Source organism: Gambusia affinis, linkage group LG10 (genome assembly GCF_019740435.1).
Source record: "Gambusia affinis linkage group LG10, SWU_Gaff_1.0, whole genome shotgun sequence".
Lineage (NCBI taxonomy): Eukaryota > Metazoa > Chordata > Actinopteri > Cyprinodontiformes > Poeciliidae > Gambusia > Gambusia affinis.
Genome location: NC_057877.1, coordinates 9146701 through 9166246, shown reverse-complemented (window position 1 = coordinate 9166246; position 19546 = coordinate 9146701). Strand labels below are relative to the sequence as shown.

The window sequence follows — 19546 nt, the reverse complement described above, 5'->3', positions numbered from 1 at the left end:
ATTTATGGTGAAAAAGTTTGCAGCCAGCAATATTTCTTATTTTTCAGCTTGTCAGATGAGAAGAGATGAAAAGTCTATAACATTTTGCATTAACAATAAAAAGAAAGGTTTCGTCTATTTCCTGGCATTTTGCTTGCTTATGATGGAGTATATAAGGGCCGGGCTCTGAGTTTTTGATTCGGGTTTTAAATACAAGTAAAGTTGGACGAGAATAAAGTCATTTTGTCACAACTTTTCACCATACTACTAAATTGCGGAATGCTGAGGGTCTTGTAAGATCATACTGGTTTAACAAATAAGTCAATTGTAAATGTTTTAGCACGTCAGAAGCAGATTTTCAGCCCCAGGAATTTGAAACGATTGTTTAAACAACTTTTGCTTTAATAGAAAGAACCAGACTTCCTGAGCGGGTCACGTTACGTTTCACTATGAAGTTTTTTAATTTAACGATTTTCTTCTGGCAATATTACATCTTTACTTTGCCAATATTTAAATTATTCCGCTAATACCACCGGGTACTTACAGTATTATGACCGCGCCCCACTATTTGAGAAGTATTAATAATATTAATAATCAACATATATATATATATATATATATTTATATATATATATATATATATATATATATATATATATATATATATATATATATATATATATATATATATATATATATATATATATATATATATATATAAAATTTAAAGTCAACAAGCAAATTTAATGAATTTCACGGACAGTTTTGAAGTAAATATTTGACCTTTAAAGCTTTTATCAGAAGGCGCTTTTATCCAGGGGTTGAGTTTCGTAACCAGAGTTTAGCGGGATCGTCCTGAGCTCCATAAATTTGCATTCTTCACACTGGGAGTAACAGTCTTGTTTGCACTGATAACACTCGTTTAACGTCTCAAGCAGGTGACGCAGCTCTGGTCACGTGTCGGACACGCACCTGTGTGTCTGGATGGGCTAATTGCTGTGGAGCGAAGAGACAACAGAGAGAAAGAGAGAGAGAGAGAGAAAACCCCCCCTCCTTCACCCATGAGTCAAATCTGCCTCCGAGCTGAGATATTCCCGTTGAAAGTTTGTAGAGCAGGTGTAATACACCTCTGTGTCCGCCCACGCGTGCGCAGAGAGCGGATGCCAGGAGCGAGCAGTTTTGCGGTGAGCCCAGCCGTGAGTCTCTGTGCGTCAGTGAGCCTGCGCGGCTCGATGAGCAACAGCAGCAGCAGCGGCAGCAGCAGGAGGAGGAAGACGCACACACAGTTATCGTGGCTCAGAGCTGGTCCGGATGGCACCGAGTTCCCGCTGAACGCCAGCGGCAGACGGAACAAGTGGCGAGTCGGGGGGTGGGTGGGGGGCCTGTGCGTCAAACTTAAAGAAGTCGGGATGGACGGGAAGGGCACTCTGAAGATGTTTAGGAAGAAACCGCGGGAGCTCATCAAGACTCCGTCCATCTCAAAGAAGAGCCGAGCAGGAAGCCCCGGGCCACAGAGCGGCGCGGTGTCTGTGAGTAGCGCATCACTTCTGGTTTCTCCCTTGTGAGTGCGTGTGTGTGTGTGTGTAGAGTCAGATAACCTTCATCTGGAGGGGACAGACTGGACAGATCTCCAAACCAGGGGTGATTCTATTTGAGAGCGGAGGGGCTTTTAACGCCTGCTCCCAGCTTTTAAAATTTCATTTTATTTTTTCGGCTTTGCTGGCTGCATGGTGTCTTCGGGGTGAGAAACTGTCAACTGCATGAAACTTCTTGATGGCAATCATCAAAACGCAGCGTCATGAGGGCAAAACGCGCTCACTGGCACCTGATCCCACATTGGCTCATATCTGGTTAAGCGTTGCATAGGAAGTTCAAAACTTGTGGGTTTTCGTTCGTTCAGTTTTTTTTTGTTTTTGTTTTTTTTGTTTTTTTCTGCGACCCATTCTGCAGTAGCTCAGAGAGAGACTGCATTCAGAAGTGGATTGAAGCTGCAGTTAGATTGAGAAGAATGCTGAAGCGTAGCAATAAAAACAGCTACAACCCTTACTCCACCACTCAGAGAGTTAAGAAAGCAGAGTCCAAAGGCAAGGACAAGCTGGACATACTGCCCAACAAGCACAACATATGGCTTAAACAGGTAGGAGGCTACTTCTCTTCAACACCATGCGGATATACGCGAGACTTTCTAGTTCCTGACTTGTCTGCCCGAGATGTTTTGGTCAGAAATGTGTTTGACATTAACCCTTCAGTTTGTTCAGTGTGTCTCGTTTGCACTTCATTTGGGGGAATTTCCAATGTGGCCTCTCCAAACATCATGACACTCGACACTGTGTGTCAAATTGCCACACCCGACGCAGCTTGGAGTCAGGAAGTGTTGCACAACGCAGCTCAGGATCTTGTGAAAGGCTTCCTATGTGTGTTTACCAACAGCAGAGCTGCTGCTGCTGCTGCTGGTGCTAGCGGTGGCGGAGGCCGTAGAGGCCATCATAGGTCACTCCTCTCTGTAGGGAGCCTTAACGGTCTCTAGCCATTGATCATTTACTGAAACGGCTCAGTGCTTTTTCTCTGCCGTTCAATAAATTGATCAGAGCTTACCAATACATCGAGCATTAAATGCACGTTTTACTTCATTAAGAATCGGAGGAATGTGGGTATACCAAGCTGAATTCAGCTGGGTTCACTTTTTGGATGGATGAATTCACACCAAAGGCCTTCTCAAGATACTTTTAAAGCTGAGCAGGTCTGGTTCATTTTCAGAAGCATAAAAACAGATTAAACAATGGAAATGTGGACGGATTCAGATAAAGTTGGAGCCCAAATTTAGAAAATGATGATTATTTGACCAAGAAGTTTGTCTCACGTCGAAAATGAGACGGAGATCTCCCAAAAGATGAGAAGACGATGTTCAAGTGGTATCATTTAAATTTTTTTTTAAAAAAGTCTGTTTTACCTTTTCATTTAGACTGGCATGTTAAAATAGTTGTACTCTACTGCATATTCTTTGCAAAAGGTTTTGCATTGCATCTTAAAACCCTTCATATAACTGTGGAGCAGCTTTTTGTACATTTCCACTAATATTTTGATGTTTTATCTTTGCTGATGAGCTCCAGGTCTTGGAGGTGGGAAGGCCTCCTTGCCATCACCCTAATTTTCTACCTTCATAGATTCAGATCAGATTCAATCTTAACTCCGGCTGAGTAACACTACTCCCAGTCAGAAGATTTATTTTGTCTTGTTTTTTATTTAAAACTCAACTGACCAAGAAAAAGGAGCTTATTGTAAGAATTAATGAGTGGGATCGATATTCCCTTTATGTTTTGATTTTTTTTTTTTTTAAACCAATTTGGAGCATTTCTTCCTCTTTTATCTGGTATAATCCTTTGAAAAACCACAGGAGTCGGTAGTGGAAAACTTAAAATCTGCATTTCTTTCTCCCAGCTGTCCATTCTCCCGGAGCAGCCTCGGAAAGATGCGGCCGACGCCGCCCTCTCCTCCTCGCCCTGTTCCTCCATCTCCTCTTCAAGCTCCACCCCTGCCGCAGCGGGCCTCCAGGATTTGTCCATGTCCTGCCCGGGGACCCCGAGCCCCCAGCACGCCAAGCTGGCCGCCTTGCAGGGGGTGGGCTGTCCGTCCCCCGTCCAGACCCTGAAGAGGCCCACCGCTCTGAGTCGACACGCCAGCGCCGCAGGTCGGCCTCACAAACAGCCTTCACTTCTACACACTGTCTCATTGAAGTCAACACACCTGGCTGCTGAAGGCGTGGCCCTCAGTGTCAACAACAGGGTGGATGTGTGCAAATGTGGCACTTCTTCAATAGTTCATCCGAGTTCTTGTAGGAAGATTGGGGTCTAAAGAGAAAGCAACCTTGAAGGTTGATTATTCTTAAAGAAATCTTAACATTCAAAGCTCTTAAATTCGTTGTACCCCAAATCTCTCCCACACCTAACTGCACCTTTAAATTTGCTTTGTGTATTCTGTATATTCTTCAATTATACCATAATTTTGAGGGCAGTTTGTGTCCACTTTCAGGAGCTTTCTTGGAACCGTCTCTAAGGAGCTCCTCTCTTGAGAACGTCTCAGAGGTGAAATATTTCAGGCAAAATTGACCGTCTTGTGTGTCCATGTCTCCTCAGGGTTCCCGCTGCCATCGTGGGTCCACACTAAAGGTCAGGGAAAGGGGGCCTTGAGCCCGTCTCCCCAGTCCGAAGTACCGGAGAGCACCGTCATCGAGGTGGAGGACATCCCAGCCCTGCTGAGGGACGTGGCGCGCTTCGCCGAGGCCGTGGACAAGCTCAAGGATGTCGTGCTGGCTGAGGGTAAGAGGCAGACCCCTGAGCAAAGAGAGAGAGAGAGGGGGGTCCAAACATTTTGGAACTTTTCTATTTGAGTTAACTTTGTATATCCGCTTCCTGTGCTGTAATCAGCATGAAATATTATGACATACTGCCTGTTTTCGCGTCGGGGCAGACAAAATACGTCTTTGTGTCATTGTGGAGGCAGGTATGTTTGTTCTCACAGGGAGGGGTGGGGGTTCTCAAGCAGGACAATGCTGTTTTTGGTGACTTTCTACAACTTCTCACGAGCGATCTGTCAGAAGGCCCTCCTGTCGCTCTTACATCAGCCCAAACACGTGTGCTTTATGTGAGTGACGGCAGCGGCGGTGGGCGGAGCCTCCGTGTGCAGCTTCCTCTCTCTGAGCTGACGAGTGCGCTTCCGCTGCGCCCACAGACGCGACCGCGCTCTTGTCTCCAGCAGGAAGCCAGCTTCTTGTTTACTGCAGCCATGTCGGTGCACTCTGCGCCCCTCCTGCACGATGCAGCCGAGCCTGAAACGGCCTGCGACGCAGCAGAGCCCACAGTGGACCGGCTCCCACGAGCGAAACGTCTCAGGCTGTCGTCCCGCTTCCTCCATAATCTAGTTACAACATATTTATTTATGGCAGACCCTGAAATATTTTTTCTGTCTCCTGCTATCTTTTGTTAAGTCACGCTCTCCACCCATGTTGGCTTTCTAAACAGGAAGCCATGATGGATAACTCGGAGACAGAAAAGCCTCGTTGAACACTTCCTCCTCTGATGGGTCCACCTACATCACCGTCACTCTGACTCCCATAGTTCTGCTCCTACTGTGAAGCTCTTTATTTTACTGTTATGGTGCCACTTTGTTTTCTTTCTTTTTTTTTTTACTTTAGTTTTCACTTGCGATCTAGGTGGCCTGCCTTCGAGAGCCACAGGTAGCAGATACAGCAGACTACCAGAGCTGAAGACTAATCTTGCAAATCTTTGAGAAAGGGCCACATCCTCTGTGGCACCGCTGTTAAAACTGTTCCCTTCTGGGTCACCTGGTGCTCCTCCACCATTGGCTGAATTCGACTGACAGCCTGTGGAAGAATGAAGCCTCAGTTGCTGTCTTGCCTCCTCCAGCTGCAGGCTGCGCTAGGTAGAGGCAAAAACAAATTGTAAGGAGAGGAAAAAAACAACAAAAATTGTGAAGAACACAATTAAGTAGGCTGTAGTGGCTTCACTGGGATCAAAGCTGACCTTTTGTTTACTTGACTGTCTCGCACTGACTGTGCTCTTTGTGTTGTAACACCTTGTGACAAGGGAATTTGTCTGCTTTTTAGCCAAAAGGGAAATAAAGCGATTCCTGTCACTCAGCTGCCTCCTAAATATGCTGTCTTGGCGTTTTTTTGGTTGTCAAGCGAAGCTAGACAGCTGGGGTTGTTTTTTTTTTTTTTTGTTATGTCGAAATTCCTTCCAAACTATTCGCTTTTTTAAAAATTATTATTATCACAAAGCACTTTGAGCTGCCATGTTGCTGAAAATGTGCTATATAAATTAAATGACCTTGACTATCACAAGCTTTAATGTACTTTATTAATACTGTATGCAAAGTGGAAGGAATTGATGAATCTTGAGGAAAAAAAAAATCTAAATTATTTTCTTTGTAGCTCAACGCAATTTCTCCATCAACTTTGAGCAGCTTCCCTGTTTGCGTTTCAAAAAAGCAACCCGCAGCATGAGGCAGCCGCCATCATGCTTCACCAAGGGGGGGCTGTGTGTTCAGGGTGAGGTGCATTGTCACACTGTGGGTTTGCCTGTAGGCCACATAATATTTGGTCTCATCTGACCAGAGCAACTTCTTCCTCTTTGTCGTGTCCTCAACATGAATTGTGGAAAACGTCTTGATGACTCCGTCTTTCTGCTCTCTGATAAACGCCAGACTTTACAGTTGTCATGTGGACAGATTTTCCCGGTAACCGTGGGATTTAATGCTTCTCCTTGTTGGACCTTTCAGCCCAGCTGGAGATGATTGACGTTCAGGGTGTCGTTTTAAATCCTCGCCCGGCTCTAAAGTTCTCCACAACTCTCTCTCTGACCCATCTGTGGTGTTCCTTTTTCTTCGTGGTTGTGCTCTAATTTTCTGTGAACGCTTCACAAAACAACTGAGGTTGAGTGTTTTTGCTAAGTATATCACCTCTGAAGAGAGTTGGTTGAATTAAATTTTGTTTCAGGATGTTGTAGTGACGGAGGCTGAATAAAACTAAACTCTGTTTTTGTTTTTCCACATTTTTACTTATTTGACTATTGATGCAATTCTCCAAAGTTTTTGACTTATAATGTGAGAAAATGTGAAACAGTTCAGTGGCTATAAATACTTGTATGGAGTATTTTGTTCTTCCAGGCCAAACAAGAACAACCAAATTCAACAATTAATCACGTCCTAATTAGTCTGAGCAGTTTTGGAGCCTTTAACACATTTACAAATCACAATACGAGGAAAGCAGGTTTATTTAGTTATTTATGCTAATCAGATAATTCGTGTCTTATTTCCTGTTGATCATGAGATTTTAGAGAAGCTCCAGATCTATTTGCCTCTTGATGGCCCCAGTTTCATACCAGAGTGCTGCTATTTTATTCCAATCTACTTTCATTTCCTAAACAGAAGCCAACCATTTTGTACCAACATACTTACCAGTATCAATTCATTTTTATCTATATATAAATAATATACTGGCGTGTAATATTGAATGCAACTGTATATTTTCCACCCATCTTGCATTGCATCTTGTTTTCAATATTTCTGATCCCTGTTTGGTTCGATTGACAGATTATAATCCCTGATCAGACTAGAATAACTGAGTTACCTCCTGCCGGTGGATATTATTCACATCCAATATTCCCTCACAGCAGAAAAGTAAAAGTAGAAAATGAAATTGGAGTGGAACAGCCAGCACCTTTTTTTCTTTTAAGAGCTAAAAATATTTTAATATGGTTTTTCATTTTTCTTTGTGGTGCTTGTGATTATCAGAGCTCTGCAGAACTTAATCGGTAATCCATTGGCTTTAATCATCTAGCCATAATAACACACAGGATGGCAGGACAATGGTTTTTGCTCCCATTTAAAGATACAACCAACAGAAAATGCAGGGAACTAAAGGCTCTCTGCTGCAATGTGGATATTTTTCCGTTTGTTGTGGAGGCCAACTTTTACAATGAAAATAAAACCAATAATTCTCCTCCTCGCGTCTCGGCATTCTACGGTGTATATTTACATCATGGAGCAGCTCACATGCAGCAATAATTAAAGCCTTTACCAGATTTAATTACGTCTGAGAGCGGCTCCCGTAGAGATGCTGATTGTTTAACGGAAACATTCACAATCTGTGGCACTTTCTCTCTCTTTTTTTTTTTTTTTGGCCGTCTTTTTATGCGCTCGTCTCACCCAGCTCTTCCTTCACACAGGTAAGGAGAGCCAGCGGCCCGTGGCACACGAGTGCCTGGGAGAGGTGCTGCGAAACCTGCGCCAGGTCATCAACACGTACCCGCTGCTGAACACGGTGGAGATCCTCACTGCTGCTGGGAAGCTCATCTCCAAGGTCAAAGGTGAGGAGAAGGTGGAGGAGGGTTTCAATGTTCTGGAGGGAAACTGCTGCAACCTGAACATCTGGACGTTGCTTCAGGGTTCCACTATGAGGGGTCCAACGAGACGGACAAGAAAGACTTTGAGAAGGCCATCGAGACCATTGCAGTCGCCTTCAGTAGCAAGTAAGTATATTTAGCAGCTGTAAGTGAAGCTGGTGTTTGTTGCCGTTGGAGATAACGGCTTTGCTTCATAACGGTGTCCACATGTAGTTGACATACAGATTACTCTAATGGTGTGTGTGTGTAGGTGTGTGTGTGTAGGTGTGTGTGTAGTAGTGAGCTGAGAGTCTGATGTTGGGAAGCAGAGAGAAGTGCTTGATGGTGACACATTTGCATGAGCCAAAGCTGAAAACAGGAAGTGGCTTGCTTTTCTTTTTTTTTTTTTTTTTTTTTTTTTTTTTTTTTTTTTTTTAATCTACCGTCACAAAACCAAAACTTGAAACTTCTCTTGACTACCTGAAATCTAACGGCACAGATTGCACAGTCTGAAGCAACGAGACGGTGCGAGAGTGATCACCGGAAATTAAATGCACAGGAGGAAAGCGGATCAAATCAGTGATTTTAAAAATGATTCGAGATTAGTTTGTGGTTTGTTTTTTTTTTTCACTTGCTAATTTTCTTAAAAGTAAACCGGTGAGAAGAGAGCGAAGTGTTTGTGCCGTTTCAGGGTTTAGACAGCCGTCGGTTTTAGGAGGAAGTGAGCTGGCAGAGACAGTTGAAATCTGCCTGACGTGTCTGTTTCCTCATTCCCGACCGACCTTTCTGTCACAACAAAACAACTCGAACATGGAGTACCCGCTTTTGCGTTTTTGCTGTTTGTCCAACATGTTGCCAGACAACAGGGGTTTCAAAGGAAACAGACTTATTGATTTCACAGAAAAATGATTGAACCTGATAGAGGTGACTCGGTTCAAAAGTTTTATCTTTGTCACTTCCTGTCTCTGCTGTACCTGCAAAAGGTTTCGCATTAGGCTCCGACCTCTTCCCTTTTTTTTTCTCTTCTAAAAGCTTAGTTGTTTACAAAACCAACCTAGTTAATGTCAAAGCCGTAGTTTCTACATCTCTGCTACAGTGTGTTTAATATCATTTACCTATTTATTGAAGGGAATATCATTAAAAGTTGTTGTATTTAAACAACTCTGTTAAAAAAGTTAATCTTGTATAGATTAGCGCTCTAATTACAGTTTAGGGCTGAAACAATTGAATTAATTGCCAACTAAATCAGTGATGCGTTAACCACTAACTGGAGTAAACGGACTCAAAAAATAGACTATTTGCTGAATGAGTAACACATTCAGAGCTGTAATTAGGCCAAAACGGTGCAAAAAATATACAATTTTAGATTTAAGGGGAAAAAAAAGAGTTTGTCAATTTGCTCTTCACAGAACTCCTGAAGTGGCACAGCTTCACTAGCTTCACTAAAACTCTGTTCAATCAAATTCTGTTTAATAAAATGTCCTGTTAAGCATCTTATTATCTCATAGCTAGAGGAATTATTAATCAGCTAATCCAAAAAATTAGCCCGACTACATTACATCGACCTAAAAGAGCTGAGCATTTCATATGTTGATGTTGGACTGCAGATGCGTCCTTTGCTACCAATGATCAAGCATTCACTAAGCAATGCTCTTATTGCATTTTAGGTGATAAAGTGTTAATTTTCTCACATATAAAAAAAAAAAAAGTAGAAATGGAATTGTTTAGTACCTCTAATATTGTACTAAAACGTAAATGGTGAAATGCAGAATGTGCCAATTTTTTGTCAGATTAATGGATTGAATAATTTTTCACTAAAATGACCGGTAGCTGCAGCCCTATTACAGTTAACCCTAAAATGTCTTTTCTGAGAATAAGTATTATTATTAAAGAGACATTAATTTCTATTAAGGCGGAGCTATTGACAATTGACAAGTCAGACCATAACACTTTTGCAACATTTTTAAAAATCCAGTTTAAAAAAAAAAAAAAAAATAATAATAATAATAATTTTCATTTGTGGTGAGTCATAATAAAATTGGAAATAAATAATTAATCATTGTAACACTTACTGAAATTCACCTGTATCTTCCTCTCCAGTGTGTCCGAGCTTCTGATGGGGGAAGTGGACAGCAGCACGCTGCTCTCCCTGCTGCCCACAGAGAAAAGCAGAGTGAGTTTGAATCCATGACATCCTACATGCCAACTTAAACAGATTTGCTACTGTTCCCAATGAAAACCATAATCTAGAAAGTTTCACCTCAAAATGTCTTGTGTTTTCAGTCGATGGAGAACTTGTACGCTGCAGCAGGTCAGGGAGTGGAAGGGGGACACTTCAGGAGTGACCTGTATGACAACGGTAGGCGATGAACTGCTCCAATTACTGCTACAATTAACGTTGCTTAAAATCAACCCAAGCCCTTATATGTAAAGCCGAAAGCTCAATTTCTGGGCAGCAGATGCAAAATCTCACAGTAACATGTCCTGGATGACACAGTGGGTTGTTGGCGAGAACTCCTAACTCACCTCATTCACCTTTGACCTCCTTTTAATCTCCACCTGGGTGTATGGAGACTTTGGACTTGAGGATATGATCGATGGAAGAGATGGTTTGAACTTCCTCCTTCTCTCGCTGCTCTTTGGTCCTGCTCTGCATCGATGACGTCTCCTAGAACTATAAAAACAAAATGCATTATTCGGGTTTTTACCTCCATCCTTTTCAAATTCCACTCGGTACAACTCGTATTCATGCCGCTGCGTCATGAAGCCGTCCTGCTGGTCCAATCCCAGTTCAGATTGGACCAGATTGAATCTGTTTTTAATGTTAAACCCCAGAGGGTTTTGTTTATCAGTCTTGGTAATATTAAGTATTTTTAAGTATATTCTTAAAAAAAACCCAGACATGGTGTGTGAGGCAACAGTGGAAAGGAATTATTTCTTTCTAACTTGAAGAAACCTTCAAGTTGCTCATGTCTTGTTAATGTCATATGAGCTTAAAAATTGTTAAAGTATTGCAAGAAAAAAAAAATACAACAAAAAACAATCAAACACTGGCAACAACTTGAGTAAATGTTCAGCATTGAGACATTTCAAATCTTCTACCTGAGGCCTCCACAGAAACTACTTCAGAAACTACCAGAACGAGGCTCGAATCGAATCAAAGCCGGTAGGAAAAACTGCTTTGTTTTGAGTTCGTCGACTGACGAAGGTTTGCGTGTCATTTCACAGGACGAGTTGAGGAAGTGGATGTGATTCTCCAGCGCAGTGAGGGAGGTGTGGACTCGGCTCTGGTCTATGCCAAATCCATTTCTAAGTACATGAAGGACCTGATAAGTTATGTGGAAAAGAGAACCACATTGGGTAAGTGGAAATGCCTCAAGTTAAGGCTATCAGAGGACAATTATCCTGCATGGATATTTAAAGAACAGAAAAGGTTTTTTTTGTTTTTTGTTTTTCTTTGTTTTCTGGTTATCTAGAAGTCACAGTGGCTTGTGAAAGTATTTCACAGGGAACTTTTACAATAGTGCACACATTACAACCACAAAGTTCAATGTGTTTTCTGGGGGATTTTACATGACGGACAATTATGAAAGTGGAAGAAAAAGATTTTCATTTCGCTCCCATTACTACGATGCTCTTAAATAAATTTCACTTCAACCAGCTGTCTTCAGCAGTTGCCCAGCTAGTAAGTGTGCAAAACCTATGTGTATCTTATTCTAAAAGCAGTTGAATGCAAATGTGTGACATATTTTTCATTTTTTAGTTGTGCTACTTTAGAAATCCTGATCAGAGGTCTTAATATTACTGAGCTACTGTAGATGTTTACGTTCGGGGAACACATCTTTGACGTGAAATTCTGATGCAACTATTAGCAAATTTTCTTTAGGCAACGAGTCTTTGCTTGACAAACGTCTTTACTGCAAGTTCTACTATAATAAAGTGAAAAACAAGAACAAAATGTTAAAAATCAGAAATATTTTAAACAACTACTTTTTCCAACCTCTTAAAAGTAGCAAGCTCTGCTGCAAGTCCTAATCTGTCAGCACATAAGAACAACAAGAGTAGATTTGGTCTTGGCTGTTGTTTTTGCCTTTTTTTTTTTCTTTATTAAAACATTTGCTGTACCACATTTACATCACTCATTGTGAAGCAATACGATTCTCTGTATTGCGTGGAATTACGTCTCTATACTTTTCAACAACCACAAGGGGGAGCTGCAGTGCCAACAGGTTTTGCTGCTCTTGTGTTACAGAGGCGGAGTTCGCCAAAGGCCTTCAGAGATTATACCAGTCCTGCAAACACAGCATAACACACGTAAATCCCGCTCTTCCCATTTCCAAATATCAAAAATTGCTATGAAAACGTTCTGACAGTATCGTTAAATCTTCGTTCACTGATATGAAGTGCTGTGTTTCTCCCTTCAGCCCCAAATGCCCCTCTACTCCATCTACTCTCTCGCTCTGGAGCAGGACCAGGAGCAAAGCGTAGGGCTGCAGCAGGCCAACACCACTCTGCACAATCAGACTTTCATTCAGGTCTCTGCATCCTAAACGCAGCTTCTGCGCCGCTGACATTTTCTGCTCTCGATCCAACCCTTGACCCTAACGTCTGGCCTTCCCCACACAGCCGCTGCTGCAACGCAAGCAGGAGCACGAGAAGAAGCGGAAGGACATCAAGGAGCTCTGGATTCGTGCAAAGAGAAAACTGGTAGGACTTTTTTGTTGTTTTGAATTGTACGTCGCTGGTTTGGATTTCAGCTTGCGATTGAAAATGACTTTTCTCGGTTAGCTGGAGTGCGAGGCAAACCTGCGAAAAGCCAAGCAAGCTTACATGGTTCGCTGCGAGGAGTACGAGAAGGCCAAAACGGCGGCCTGCAGAGCCGAAGAGGAGGGAGGGGGGTCTACTGCAAAATCTGTGGAGAAGAAGAAGCGTGTTGAGGAAGAGGCTCGCAACAAGGTCTTTATGAGTATTCTTAATTGATTCATACTTTTACCTCTACATCTACATGACAATAGACATCCGTCTGCCTACAGATGCACCTTTAATATCTTTTTTTGAGCTGCGTAATATGATATACCTACTAGAGAAGCTAAAGCATAAACTTGTGTTTCCATCTCTACACAGGCAGTCGAAGCGGAGGCCACCTATAGAACATGCATCGCAGATGCCACCACTCAGCAGCTGGAGCTGGAGCACACGAAGGTGACGGTGCTGCGGCAGCTTCAGGACGTCATCAAACAGAGCGACCAGATGCTCCGATCGGTCAGAACCAGAACCAGTCCTGCAGGGCCGCCGCTGCCTCGTATCTGCTGCGGACGCTGAAGTGTGTTTACACTTTTGTCCTTCCTCCTGCAGGCCACCATCTCCTACTACCAGCTCATGCACATGCAGACCGTGGCGCTGCCCGTCCACTACCAGACCCTGTGTGAGAGCAGTAAGCTGTACGACCCGGGCCAGCAGTACGCAGCCCACGTACGAGACCTGCAGCTGCCCGAGCAGCCCGGCGTCCACTACTCGTTTGAGACGTACTCCCCGACCAGCTCATCGTCCAGGTGGGGGATTCTCTCAGAGCAAACACCTCACACAAAACAAAAAATATATATAATAACCCTTGGAGGAGGCGTGTCAAGCTCCTTCCCTGTTCATGCTAAAGGAAAACACAAATTAGGAAACTTGTGAGGTTGTGAGGGCAACAAGATTTTCTTTTCTTTTCCTCCAACTAAAAAAGGATTTGAATTCAAATTCAGATTGTTCAGTTTCTTTGTCTTTCACTATAAAAATCCCTCTAAAATACATTAAAATCTGAAAAGGTGCAGGGAAAAGCTTCAGATGTGTTGAACAGACAGCCATATAAAATGCTAAACCAAATATAACAAATGATTTCAGTCACGGCCACAGACCAAGAAACGACAGTTTCAACACTGACCACCATACGAGTCAGACTGAAGGTCCCACCATCAGCGTGGATCCTACTGCTGCAGAGACGGAGGCTCAGCGTAAGAGTAAGCAATGCCTTCCAAGAACCGTGGACATCGTTATTAAGGCTTTGAAGCTAAGCTGCTAGTCCAATGTTTGCTTCTCCTCTCATTCTGTTGCTCTTCATTTTTCCAGGACAGGGACACAAATCCTGGGGTTCAACAGTGAGCAATGACAGTATGGTAGACGCGGGGCTGGATTCTCCCACTGCCAGCACAAGTGAGTCACAAATTTGTTTTGGTAAACAGTTTGACAGCAAACTGAAGATTTTCCTCTTCACCGTTCTGCTAACAAACCAAGAAGCCCTTTGAAAGTTCATTTTCTGTGTGCTGACTTTTAAACATCTGGTTATACAAGGGATAAAGGTAAATAATTTATTAAAAAAGAAAAAAATCTCACATCGAACTGTTAAATTTTTAGGTGACATTTCCAAAATGGCTCGAACGTCCTCGACTGGAACGATGTCGTCTGATGAGGAGGCGGATGAGAAAGACGAGAAAGATGGAAACGTTTCATCGTTTGAAACTCCAAGTACGTTTTAGCGCCGGATCGTCCTTCCACTGCGCTTTCTGTGGCCGACTTCTCCTGTTCTGTGTGTGACGACGACGACGGTTCTGTGCAGATATCAACGGCATGGATCCAGACGTGGTGGTCTCCACCAGGCCTTTCCGGAACATCGGCCTGTCCAAAGCGGCCCAGACCCACAAGCTGAGGAAGCTGAGGACTCCTGCCAAGTGTCGGGAATGTGACAGCTACGTTTACTTCCAGGGGGCCGAGTGCGAGGAAGTGAGTCCTTAATCAGGACTTTATTTATATATTCGTTTATTTTGCAAAAGCGCTGTACAATTCTATTTTCTGAGGAGTTGTTCTTTGAGACTTTATTTTTCAAATCAACAAAGTAATCTATCTGTGTTGATTTCTCAAACCTTTTTGAGGAAAAGTGTCGGTCTTTAATACATGCTTTTAACTGTAAATTATGTGTTTTTATAAAGTGCTGACCTCACTTCTTAAACTTTTTAACAGGAGACAAAAGGTGTTGAGGGGCCACGCAATAAAATCCTTTACATTGTCTTATAGATCAAGTTCATAAAATGTAATTTAAATATTAAATAAACAAACAGATATTATCATCATTGACGAGATAGATTTAAAGACCTACCTTAATGCCAAATTTATATTTCAGTGCCAAAGTTATATTCCATTAAATTAATGATTAAAATTTTCGATGCATTTGTTCAACGTTAAAAAATAAAGCATAGCTAAAGATGTGCCTCAGTTATTGCTTTTCAAGGATTGTTTTCCCCACTGAGTAAATGGATTCAGTTTAAACATGATCCAGTTCTAAAATATTCAGACAATATTGTACAGCAGTGGCAGCTACGTTTACTTTAACGTTTTCCATACATCCTCACCATCAGGCTCACGATGGAGGGCTCTGAATGAGCCTCCGTAAGCTTCCAGTTTTACAAATTATAACTAGAAGCACTTCTGGTTTTGTCTGCACTTCTTTTCATTGTGTTCCATCACGGTAAAAACAGCCCCCAAAACTTTCAGGCTAATTTTTCTATCCCCCTCCCAGTGTTTCCTGTCGTGCCACAAGCGTTGCCTGGAGACCCTCGCCATCCAGTGTGGCCATAAGAAGCTGCAGGGCCGCCTCCAGCTGTTCGGCCGGGACTTCACCCAGGTGGCGAGCTGCGCCAGCGACGGCATCCCCTTCATCATCACAAAGTGCATCTCCGAGATCGAGAGGCGCGCCCTCAGGATGAAGGTGAGGAGGCTCCCGATCTCTCCGTTCAAGACGTTTGAGCCGGTGTCAAAGTGTCAGCCATGAACCGCTGCTTCCTCTTTTCAGGGCATCTACAGGGTGAACGGCGTGAAGACCCGTGTGGAGAAACTCTGCCAGGCCTTCGAAAACGGCAAGGAGCTGGTGGAGCTGTCTCAGTGTTCACCGCATGACATCAGCAACGTCCTCAAGCTTTACCTCAGACAGGTACACGAAGCGTCCTGGAACAAGTATCCACACTTCATCACTTCATCTAGTCTCTCATAGTTTGATGGTGTTTACCAGAGGTAAAATGGTAAGACGATAGATCCATGGGATTATTGAAGTTTGACAGTTTTTACCTTTTGTATCTTTCTGTATTAAGTCATTGCAATTAAAATTTGGGTATATATTATTCCCCTGGATTGGCCAGAAGTCAGTCAAATTTTTTAAACGGATAATAAGGTGCAATTTTTAAACCTCTAAGCTAAACTAGGTTATAGATATGTTTTGCATAAATCTTAACTCTTGCTTAGATTCCAGTGCAGGAACCTCAAGAAACTGTTCAAACTGTGAGAGCTTGGCCCTCATTTTGCATTATATTCAGTTTCAGTCGTCCTGGTTTCCATGTTATCTGAATCCTGTGCATCTGTTTCCTGTTGCCTCCAGCTGCCGGAGCCCATCATGCCTTTCCGTCTGTACAACACACTGATGGGTATGGCCAAGGAGAGTTTGCACAGCGAGGGAGAGGAGGCCGAATCGAGCAGCACCAACCCGGTAGCGGTCCGGGGGCCCGAGCTGGTGGACCTGGGGCCCGACTCGGACCGGGAAGTCCTTGTTTTGGTGGACAGTCTGAAGGACCTGGTGAAGCAGCTGCCCAAGCCCAACTCTGCTACGTTGCGGTACATCGTTCGCCACCTTCGAAGGTCAGCAGGCAACTAGGCCTTCTACTAATGATTATTTCCGTTCTCAATTAATCTATCGATTATTTTGACGATTAATCGGATAAAATTTGATTTGCACATTCTGCAGATTTTTCATTTTAGCCTGTTTAATATACATTTAAAAAATGCTAATAAATAATTCAGTTCCTTTTTTTTTTTTTAACAACGAGAAGATGAACATTTTATTGCCTAAATGCAACACCACACCATGGCATTCCTTTAGTGAACAGCAAAAAATACTTCAATACTTTTGAAGTTTTGTCCTTTCTGCTTGATTTTGACATCAATACACTGTTGTAGGGTTAATATGTTTAATTTTTGGATTAAATATCTAATTGGATAACCAAATAATAGATTTATTTTACAGATTCTGAACTAACACATCTGAGGAGTTCTGGGTTTTTCCTCTTAAATGCAAAATGTCTATATTTGTACAATGTTGGTTGAATTACTGTTGCTGTTCTTTCTGCAAATTGCATTTTTGTTTTGTTTTGAGTCTCTATACTCCAATTAACGATTAATCAATAAATCTGTTGACGATTTCAGTAATTGATTTATCACGATCAATTCGATTAATCATTTCAGCTGTAAATAAAACCACTAGTTTCCAGGCGGTCCCACTGACTAAGTTTCCGCTGGTCCAGGATTGCAGAGCTGGAGGAGGACAACAAGATGAGCCCCAGCAACTTGGGTATTGTGTTTGGGCCCTCCCTGATGCGTCCCCGTCCCACCGGGGCCACGATATCCCTGTCCTCTCTGGTGGACTACCCTCACCAGGCCCGCATTGTGGAGGCCCTCATCGTCTTCTACTCTTCAATATTCCAGTCGAAAACCTCCCAGACCAACAAAAACGCGCGCTCCACCTCTACATCCACGCAGCAGGTTGGTGCTGGGAAATATTCCAGCCAATACATAAATATTCATAGACCTAGAAATTTTTTCTTTTCTCTTACTACAATCTTCCGACATCGTTCCTAATTGTAACATTAAAAATTTAAATAGTGTTGTCTCATAAAATTCCAATTAAATACATTAGTTTACTGCAACATGACGAAATATAAAATATGGAGCAGTTTTAAAATATTTTCCAACCAATCTATTGAATGCATTGAAGCATGTCAAACTCGAGGCCCACGGGCCAAATCCGGCCCACCAGAACTATTTCTGTGGCCCTCCAGTCACCAGGCAGCCACAGAAATACAACTTCGAGATAAGAGTTGTGTGTTTAAATATTATCAGTCAAATTAGTTTTTGTTTGTATGAATTACTTGGTCTTTAAATATGTATATATATTTTTATAAAGGTGCAATATTTTACCAATTGATCAATTTCTGCCTCAGCTCTTTGCGGACATTCATGGTGTGGCTGGAAAAGAAAATGAGTTTGAATGATCAATTTTTATTTCCTTGCTCTAAGGAGCACCGAAAGTTGATCAACTTCGCATCTGTTGTAAGCGTCAGTTTTCCATTTTGAAATGCACATAAGCATCTTTGTAAACAATATAAATATGGTTGGAAACCCTCATAAAACCCAGTAACTGTTCAGTTGAAACCATTTTAAGATTGTCTCATGTGATGCAATGTGTTAAATGAAGATAAGCAAATCTCTCAAACATCCCCCGTCGCCTCACTCAATCAGGAAAGTGTTGGAGATAAGATAGAAAGCACTGGAGACGGAGAAGAGGATGGAAGCAAAGACGACCAGAACAAGCCGGACTCCGACAGGCAGGAGGAGGGCTGCGGTGAGTTTCCATATGAACTCAAATCGGTTGAAATCCTCTCTGAGTAAGCAAGGTTTTTAAGTTTGGATGCTCACTTCTAATCCAGGAAGTTCTTTGGGATCGCTGGGCTCCAGCGAACAGCTCCCCGACTCCGACTCGGAGCTGGACGAGGGCAGCCACAGCTCCAGCAGGCTGATGAAGCAGGAGAGCGTGGTGAGCACGGAGGACGAGCAGCTGAGCTACAGGGACAGCCTGGACCTGTCCGGACACTCCGCCAGCCACACCGACCCGGAACAGGACACAGAGCAGGACCAAGACAGCCCCGAAGGAGACGGAGAAGGAGAGACCCCCACTGTGCCGGAGAGCACCCCGCCAGAGGAAGACGCAGCAGCAGAAGCAGCAGAGCAGGAAGTCACGACCTCACTGACTGAGCTCAACGTGAACCAGTCCAACAACAACAACAACCAGCTGAGCTCCCCCATAGCCAGCCTGTCGGGCGTCCCGCTGGCCTGCCTGTGCAGAAAGAATCTACCGCTGACGAGGAGGCGGGACACAGAGCCTGAGTTTGTCTGATTGCAGGATTTTAAATTCAACCGACAGAGTTGGACGTCTGCAAGATACAAATAAATAAATTTGCTTTTATACATTAAAGTCAGTCGAGGATGTACGATGAGACTAAAATGAGGTTTTATTACACTTTTAAAAGGTCATTAATCTGGCAGAGAAACTTCTGCACGCTTACTGCTCTTTGAATTAACTGTCACTTCAAGAAATTTGACTTCATGTACTTTTTTCCAGCATTTTTGTAGTCCTACAAGCTTAATGTGAATATCTGTCAGATAAATTTGTAGTTAGTTCAACTATTGAACAGTTTCCTTTTTAAAGTGCTGTGAAATTTTAAACTTTAGCCATTTCTGACATGTTTCACCCCCCCGCCCCATCTGTCACTGAATGTCTGACTTATTCTAATAAAAATTGATTTTTATTTTGAAATCTTACTCATGGATTTCTGTTTAGCATTTTTCACCTAACAGAAAAAGGAACCAATGGAGAGCAGGAGGCGTGTAGTTTCTGCCCCCGTCATGATGTCACTAGTCTGGTTTTAGTCAGGGCATAAAGAGGAAGTGCATGGGAGGGACGAGGTTAAAAAATAAAAATAAAATCAGATCATTAGAAACTCCAGCCTACAGCAGCTACATCATGCCTTTTAAAAGGAAAAAGAAGGTAGGTACTCGCATTCTTGACACAACTCTGCACACCGGTA

General features: G+C 42.8%; 1 protein-coding gene across 2 annotated transcripts; it reads left to right on the top strand.

Annotated features, from left to right (window-relative positions):
- Positions 1-924: 924 nt before the first annotated feature.
- Positions 925-19280, top strand: arhgap45b (Rho GTPase activating protein 45b). Of its 2 annotated transcripts, none has more exons than XM_044129763.1 (24): positions 925-1508; positions 3418-3667; positions 4113-4295; positions 7725-7865; positions 7943-8027; positions 9981-10053; positions 10164-10239; positions 11109-11240; positions 12133-12194; positions 12305-12415; positions 12507-12587; positions 12669-12836; positions 13005-13142; positions 13236-13432; positions 13767-13882; positions 13992-14075; positions 14277-14387; positions 14479-14642; positions 15436-15624; positions 15709-15846; positions 16288-16544; positions 17207-17444; positions 18201-18303; positions 18389-19280. In XM_044129763.1, the coding sequence occupies exons 1-24, from the start codon at positions 1041-1043 to the stop codon at positions 18853-18855; spliced, it is 4032 nt and encodes a 1343-aa protein (XP_043985698.1). In that variant the 5' UTR covers positions 925-1040; the 3' UTR covers positions 18856-19280. The 2 variants fall into 2 exon arrangements, with proteins under 2 accessions (XP_043985698.1, XP_043985699.1); XM_044129764.1 differs by lacking the exon at positions 925-1508 and adding an exon at positions 1886-2116.
- Positions 19281-19546: the final 266 nt, after the last annotated feature.